The sequence below is a fragment of the Suricata suricatta genome, chromosome 6 (assembly GCF_006229205.1).
Source record: "Suricata suricatta isolate VVHF042 chromosome 6, meerkat_22Aug2017_6uvM2_HiC, whole genome shotgun sequence".
Classification (NCBI taxonomy): Eukaryota; Metazoa; Chordata; class Mammalia; order Carnivora; family Herpestidae; genus Suricata; species Suricata suricatta.
The window spans coordinates 14628881-14637742 of record NC_043705.1 but is presented as its reverse complement, the minus strand read 5'-3'; the positions used below and the strand labels follow the sequence as shown (position 1 = coordinate 14637742).

Genomic DNA, 8862 nt, shown 5'->3' with positions numbered 1-8862 from the left:
GGGGGGAAGAGAGGTGGTGATGGAGGAGGGCACTTAAGGGGAAGAGCACTGGGTGTTGTATGGAAAACAATTTGACAATAAAATATTATGGAAAAAAAAGAAAATCTGTTTTCTTAAAATGGCATACAGAGGTATATCATTTTTAAAGAAAAGCATTGATTACTGAAGCATATGTATATTTTAGTGGAAGGAGTGAACAACGAGGTCACAGTGTCAAATAAGTTATAAGTAATTTCTCATCTTTTTCCTCCTAACACTTTGTGAGCTCACAATATTATTAGCTCCAGTAAGGCAGAAAATTTTGTGGGCTTGACCTTCAAAATATATCCAAAATCTATCAACTTCTGCTGCCTCCTTTATTTCCACCCTGGTCCAAATGCCATTCTTTCTCATCTGACTTACTATAAGAACATCGTTATGGACCTTACACAACAGCCATAGTGTTTCTATAATCTTAGGAAGGATCATATCTCCCCTCTGCTGAAAGTCTGACCTCCTTACATTAGCCTACTAGTCCCTAGGCAATGTGGGCTCCATTCCCTCTAGCCAGATCTCTCTTGCTTTTTTCCTGGATCTCTGTGCTCAAGAATACTGTCCCCTCTGCCTGGAACACTTTGTATCTGTGGCCAGACTCCCCCAGGGCTGGACCATGACCTCTCCCTCACCTCCCTCACTGTGTTGGACACATAGTGCCCAACACCCCCATGGACTCTCAGGAAATGAATGTCGGTCTCTTGGGAACAGTGTGGTTGAGTGAGGAGAGATTTTTTAGTTCAGCATGTTTAAAAAGATTTGTGTAGAAGGCATGGATCAAGAGATTATTTCCCAAATCCCTCCAGAGCCCTTGTGATGGAAACTATAAAAGGCAGTTCCTGCCAGAATCTTCTCACACCTCACCCCTGTTCCAACTTTAGTCTCAATAATCAAGAATCAATTTGATATCAAAATTCCTTCATTGCGTGGAGTGACATGTTTGTATCCTCTGTATTTTGTGCAGTGTTATGCTGTCAGCAAAACTGGTCGATTATAAAATGTCCTGGCTGTTTTTCTTTGAGATTTTACATTTTAATGCTTGTATATAAAGTGAAATTTCAAGAAGGCACAAAACTGTTTATATTGCTTAATAAAGGAAGATATACAGGGGTGCCTGGGTGGCTCAGTCACTTGAGCATCCAACTTTTGATTTCAGCTCAGGTCATAGAATTGAGCACCACGTCAGTCTCCATGCTAAGCGTGAAGTCTGCTTGGGACTCTTTCTCTCTCCCTCTGCCCCTCCCTCTACTCCCTCTCTATATAAAATAAAAAAAATTATAAACAACAATGTAATATACATGGAAATGGAGTTTAAGTAATCAGTGATTAGCGTCAGAAATATTGGACTTATTTTACTGGTAGCTATGATGGTACAGATGCATAAAGTTAAGTCTAGGGAGAAATAACTTTGTCCAAGGTTGCACAGATCCTCTATGCCAGACTCTAGCATGGTGCACCACATTTCAGTATACAAATGAGTTCTGAATTGGTTTCCACGCCTTTCTCACTTTTAACATGCAACTCAGAATAAAGACTGCCCCTACCAACCCAAGGGAGAGTGACTAATGCATCTGTTGCCCTTAATTCCATGGAAATTGTGGGGCCCAATGGAGGGAAATGTTCATTATGCAGTTGGTCACGTACAATCTGTTATCTTGATATCTCCCATTCAAATATTTTCTGATTACTCAGCTCTCAGTCTTGCCTTAACCAGCCAGAGATGCCCAGTGAGTACAGAAGAAGATGAGCCACAACACAGCTTGCACTTGCAGAGGAAGGGGCCGACCAAGACAGGAAGCCCCAGAAGGGCAGCCATGCCTACACTCTCCATCTCTCCAGCACCATCCTCAGGGCCCTTGTTACCTCCCTGTTCCTCAGGCTGTAAATGATTGGGTTAAGCATTGGAGTGAGGATGGTGTAGAAGATGAAGGTGGCTCGGTCTCTCACTGGTGTCCTAGTGGAGGCCTGCTGCATGTAGCTAAACATGGCTCCTCCATAGTACAGGCCCACCACAGCCAGGTGGGAGGAACAAGTGATCAGAGCCTTTTGTTTCCCTTCAGTGGAGGGCATCCTAATGACAGCTGCAAGCACCTGGGCATAGGAAGCCACAATGACTCCAAGGGGCAGCAGCAGCATGACCACACAGCAAACATAGATGAGATCTTCAAAGAGCGAGGTGTCAGCACAGGCTAAGCGCAGTAGGGCAGGGACCTCACAGAAGAAGTGATCCACCTCCAGAGAGTGGCAGTAGGAGAAACTGAAGACCACGCCTATGTCAATCACATTGTCAGCCACCCCACCCATCCAGGATGCCAAGGCCAGGAGAGAGCAAGCCTTCCAGTTCATAAGCACAGGGTACCGCAGGGGGTGGCAGACTGCCACATACCTGTCATAGGCCATGACTGCCAAGAGGAAGCACTCTGCTCCTCCTACCATGACCACTAGGAAGACCTGAATGGCACAACCACCCCAAGAGATGACCTTATGGCCCAAGAGAAGATTAGCTGCCATCTTGGGCACCACTGTGCTCATAATGATCAGGTCCATGATGGAGAGTTGGCTGAGGAAAAAGTACATCGGAGTGTGCAGGTGCCTATTGGCCTGGATGAGCAGGATAAAGAGGACATTGCCAACCAGGGCAGCAGTGGAGGCCAGAAGGACAAGGGGAAAAAAGAGGAAATCATATGTTGAGTAGCTGAACAATCACAGAAGGATGAACTCTGATAGAGAGGTGCGGTTCCATAGCTCCATGGCTGAGACCCTGAGAACAGACAAAGGAGCAAACAAATAAAACTACTAACCTGGCATCTCCAAATAGCCATATTTCTCCTGTTTCTTCTGATCCTCTGTCATAGCCCCACCCTTTTCTCCTTCCTTCCATTTTTTTTCTTCAGCTTCCCTCCTTCAGACACTTATCTAGCAAGATTTGATCCTTACTTCTCTTAAAACATGAGGAGCAGGACCCCAGAGGAAGGGAGCCAGAGAATGCAAGAGATAAAGAGAAGGGGCTTAAATGACAGATGAATAGCTATAAACTTAGGACATAGGTTTAAGAGGGGAAGTGAGGTATTGGGAGGCCAGAAAGAGAAGGGAGGAGAGAAAGGGGTTGACAGGTGTAAGTATAAATGCAAATTAAAAATTAGAGAAGTGATTGGGGCGCCTGGGTGGCTCAGCTGGTTAAGCCTCCGACTTTGGCTCAGGTCAGATCTCACATTTGTGGGTTCGAGCCCCGTGTCAGGCTCTGTGCTAACAGCTAGCTCAGAGCCTGGAGCCTGCTTCCAGTTCTGTGTCTCCTTCTCTCTCTGCCCCTCCCCCTCTCACGCTCTGTCTCTCTCTGTATCAAAAATAAATAAAACATTTAAAAAATTAAAAATTAGAGAAGTGAGAGACATCTGGGTGGCTCAGTCAGTTAAGCTTCCGACTCATGATTTTGGCTCCAGTTATGATCTCACTGTTTGTGGGATTGAACCCCACATTGGGGGTTCTGCCCTGACAATGCAGTGCCTGCTTGGGATTCTCTCCCTGCCTCTCCCCCCGCCCCATTAAAATAAATAAATAATTTAAAATGTATTTAAAAATTAAAAGAAGTAACTATCCCCTCTTTTCTTAGACATTTTCTTTAGGAAACTTCTAATTGTAACCTCCTTATTTCTACCTTCTATTTAAACCTCTTAAAACTAAGTAAGCTTCTTGCCAGCTTTCTGACCCAGGAATGTTTTTCTCAAGGACCTAGGATCCATCTCTTTGAAATTTAACCATCAAGAAAGGTAATGCCTCTATCTTCCAGGCTCTGTGAAAGAGTAGGACCCTAACTTCACCAGGCACCATGCTCTAAATGGCAAAATTACCTTTTGTCATAGAGTGTGAGAAGTTTGTTTTTCCTCTGGATAAAACCAATTAACTAACACAGACTGCAACTCTCAATACCTAATGAATCTAAGATGAGCTGCATGTAACAAATAGTACTGTCAAATCCTCTTACTTGAAGACTAGTTATCATTTAGTTCAAAAGCATATTTGTACCAGGTTGTTATTGCCTGTCTATAGAAGGGTGAGATTTCTTCTGTTTTTTTTTTAGTCTCTCAGCAGATTACCTCTACAATGGGCATCACATTCATGATTCATGCTTGTTCAAAAATAAACCTGTTTTCTATGTTGGGAGAAGATTTTCATTTTGTTTGTTTGTTTATGTGATTTATTTATTGTTTTTTCCCCAGTATAGGTACTGCAACAGAGCTAAATGTGATGTCAAGTGCATTATGAGAATCTCATGCCTCTCTGGATGTATCTACCACTCTGCTCCCTGGAAAGTAGAGAAGAGATTGAAACATGCCTATCTCTCAGTTGTACATCAGTCACTTCACATAGTGCAAAATCTAGGTTGGGTGCTAAACTAATTAGAACCACTGAATATTCTAAGATACACTCACTGAATTTACAAAGGGAAGAATAGCAGTACTCACTCCAGAAATGGTGGAACCCCAGGGGATGTGTTTTCTTAAGCTGTTTTGGTACCACCCCTGAGTCTCTGGGTCACTAAATTTGGAAAATATCCCTCATATATGATTTTTTTAAAAGTCCCCCAGGTAATTCTGATGGGGAAATCCATTCACATGCACTGTAATAGAGCCATCTGTGTGCATAACTCTAGTTTTATTTTAGCAGCAGTGAGAAAACTGTCTAAAGTCAGATCATGGCAGTAGATAGGAAAATCCTAAGACATAGCAAGTTACAGAGACACATCAGTAAAAGGAGCCAGAATACAACTCAGGGATGTAAATTCCAAGATCAGCACAGGCAGGAATGGAACACAGCCACAGTCACCAGAGTAGCATGAGCACATGTGTGGCAAAGGTCAACACCTGCCTGCTGACTGTGGAGCTCAGTCCAGAGACTAGAGAATGGATAAACAAGGACACAATTTTGCCCACGTAAACTAGGATTACCATCTATCTAACCACTGATGCCAACAACTTTTGTCACTTGACATCAAGAATGTATCTCTGTGTCCAGTATGAGTCTCTAGACTGAAGCTTGAAGTCAGAAGAATTCCCATTTCTTGGTCATTTAAATTTAGTCTCTTATCTATCAGGTCTTCCCTCACCCGCTTCAGTACCTCCCAACCCCATTCAGCCCATCATGATTCACCTTCTGCTCCACCTTGTGAATCTCAGTAGAGATGGGCCAGACCCAAGAAGCATGCAAAGATCTAAACCCCAGGGAAATGTGTGAGCAAATGGTGGCCTGGGAAAGGCTCTACATACTCTCTCCTCCAAATTCCAAAGCCCCAAAATAAAAATTTATGAAACTAACCACCCAAGATGTTCTTCTGTTTCTCATAAAATGTACAATGAGCTGATGTCCCAGGTTTATATCTGTAGTTGCAGAGCAGATGTCTCAGAACACCTAACCCAGCTCATAATGAGCTCAGGGAATAGACAGAAGCTCCGCACCAAGGAAGAAGCCGAAATTAATGAATTGACTTTAGGACAAAGTTCATTCCCCATAGCTCTAACTCTGAAAAATATCCCAGATTGCACCTAAACAAAGGAAGAAGGCACCTATGGGATATCCCCTGACATATTCACCCACACTTCTCTCAGAGGTCTTCACCCTTACTTCACTCATGATGCCTAGGAGAGAAAATGATCACCACTGAGGGTCAGAGTTAATACCTAAGCTACAATCTTGGAATTTTGTCATGCATGACAGGAGACTGGTCAGTTATTCTACAAAACTTGTACTCAGTTGATGTCCTGTTTTATTTGTTTTGTCATTCAACAAATACTTGCTGAGTACACACTGTGGACATAATGAGAAAATGAGCCAAATGAGAAAAGAAAAAAAGGGCTATTTATTCAGAGCTTTCTATAGCAAGGCAGTCAGCCATGATCACTTGTATTTTGGCAGAGACTCAAACGCAGAGGACGGTTAAGCTTTAGAGTGGAAAAAAGAGAAGCTTCAGGTTTGCTCCAACTGGGTGCATGCATCTCTCTGTTCTTTTCTCTACTTTGGCTGTGAAAAAGGCCTCCTTCTTTTCAAAATTAATCTTTTTTTTTATTCATAGTTTTTCTCATCTTTATACTTTTCTCTCCCAATTCTTTTAATAGTAGGTTATTAATATCAGTAGAAGAGAAGATAGTCCTTCACATGTTAACCATAATCATTTGTCTTAAGTTGGCATACCTGGGACTGGGAATCTAGGCAAGTATAGTATTTGAAAGGTGACCACAGAAAGTATATAGAAGAAAGTGGAACGGAAAGGGCCAACACAGGGTCACAACTATGGATATGAGTGAGGCTCAGTCCTGTCATGAATTCATGACTGCAATACATTCTTACAAGTTGTTCACAGAACACAACTCAAGGAGCAAGGAAGCTGGGTCATTTTTTTCACCGTCATACAAATGGGTTGTAGGGTGCTCTCAGGGATATCAATTCTTTAGCACAACTTGTCTCCCCTGGAGGTGGCTAACCCCACACTCCATCCAGAGGAGACACTCAGGCAGAGTGGCAGGGTGTTTGTAGTAAGATTTGCTGCTGTGAAACAATATTGTGAATGCCTAGAGCCTATGGACGGGGCACCAAGAACATCTACAATTCTGGACCTAAATAAGCATTTTTTAAAAAGTTTTAAAATTTCCAGCTAGCTAACATAGAGTGTAATATTATTTTCAGGTGTACAATATAGTGATTAAAAACTTTCCCACAATACCCAGTGTACATCACAAGTGTACTCCTTACTCCCCATCATATATGTAACCCATTCCTCCATCCATCTCCAATCTGATGATCTTCAGTTTGTTCTCTATAATTAAGAGCCCACTTCTTGGGGTGCCTGGGTGGCTCAGTTGGTTAAGCCTCCGACTTCGGCTCAGGTCGGATCTCACATTCGTGGGTTCGAGCCCTGCGTCAGGCTCTGTGCTGACAGCTAGCTCAGAGCCTGGAGCCTGGTTCTCTCTCTGCCCCTCCCCCTCTGATGTTCTGTCTCTCTCTGTATCAAAAATAAATAAAACATTTTTTAAAAAGTTAAAAAAAAAGAGCCCAATTCTTGGTTTGCCTCTCTCTCTTTTCTTCTATGACTGTTTTGTTTCTTAAATTCCACATATGAATGAAATCGTATGGTATTTTTCTTTCTCTGACTGACTTATTTTGCTTCACATGATACTCTCTAGCTCCACCCATGTCATTGTAGATGGCAAGATTTCAATCTTCTTTATAGTTGAGTATTTCTTTGTCCATTCAATTGATAAACATTTGGGCTGTTTCCATAATTTGGCTATTGTAGATAATACTGCTATAAATTTTGAAGTGCACATGTTCCTCTGAATTAGTGTTTTTGTATTCTGTAGATGAATACCTAGGAGTGCAATTGCTGGTCATAGGGTAGTTCTATTTCAACTTTTCGAGGACCTCCATACCGGTTTCCAGAGTGGCTGCACTAGTTTGCATTCTGACCAACAGTGCAAGAAGGTTCCCCTTTCTCTACATCCTCACCAAAACTTTTGTTTCTTGTGTTACTTATTTTAGCAGGTGTGAGGTGATATCTCATGGCAGTTGTGATTTGCATTTCCCTGATGATGAGTTGTTAAATTTTTTATGTATCTGTTGGCTATCTGTATGTGTTCTTTGGAAAAATGTCTATTCACATCTTATGCCCATGTTATAGGATTATTTGTTTTGAGGTGCTGAGTTTTATTAGTTCTTTATATATTTTGGATACTAACTCTTTATCAGATATGTCATTTGCAATTATCTTCTCCCATTCTATAGGCTGCTTTTTTTTTCCAAGAAGGATTTATTTAATTATCATCCTATTACTTCATTCATAGTGTTGGTTAGGTATGCAGTTTATTCAGTAGTAGAATAAGAATCATATTTAGAAGTCATTTTTCTGTCAAGTGGCTTAAAGCAAACTAGAATATACATTCAGTAACATTATATGATCAAATGTGAATATTTTATCTATTGTTCTATGCATTAGATGATCTTTGTAGGGACTCTTAATATTTTGAGTTCATAAGGACACTCCTAAAACAAGAATAAGATGCTATTGATGTACACCAAGTGAACAGCTCAGGATTTCTCAGCCTCACATATTGTATATATAATAAAATCACTCGAAATCTTAGTAAGATATTTTAATCATAATTCCAAAAGTATGACTTACAATTATTCATTAATTCATAAGAATTTTAAGTTTACCTACATATAAACTATTGTCTAGGTAAAATTGCATGGTCTTTAACTTTTATACTATCTTAATTTCCTTAGCAATTCTAAGCACTGCACTGTAACAGAACTTTTGGGGGAAGAAATCAAAGTCAGTTTCCAGCGGAGAAAATACTAGATTTTGGTTAAGGAAGCAAATGGAAATTTCTGATCTTTACGTATCCCCCTGTAGGTGATTATGGTTCAATCTATGGTCTAAGCCTCTGGAAACTGTATTAAAATGAGGATTCTCATTTTGGCTGGTAAAGCGAATACTTTCCATAACATATACTGCCCCAGGTATCACTACTATTTTTGTAGAAAGAAAGTGTCAGTACTCTTGCATTCTGAACTAACTTTTCTCAAAACATAATTTTTTATTTTTTTATTTTTTATTTTTTTTATTGTAAAACGTTCCATTTTATTTGAATATTGTTCAAAACCACCATATGGACATATGCAAACATCATTACAACTTAATATAGCACAGACTTTTTAGTATGTGGATTGACTGTCACTGATGCTTCATATAAGTACTAAGAATCAACCTGAACAATACACAGCTCAGTTTTGGAGGAAGGTCACCAAGGGTTTGAATTCTGTTTTTTCTTTTTTTTT

At 40.7% G+C, this 8862-nt stretch overlaps 1 protein-coding gene across 1 annotated transcript in view; it reads right to left on the bottom strand.

Moving 5' to 3' along the window:
• The window catches only part of LOC115293357 (olfactory receptor 2T33-like), a 42637-nt gene extending 39853 nt beyond the window's left edge, over window positions 1-2784 (bottom strand). Inside the window, 1 exon segment of the mRNA XM_029941152.1 lies at window positions 2329-2784. Within this exon segment, the coding sequence (XP_029797012.1) occupies window positions 2329-2784 (456 nt within the window).
• Between the last annotated feature and the right edge of the window lie 6078 nt (window positions 2785-8862).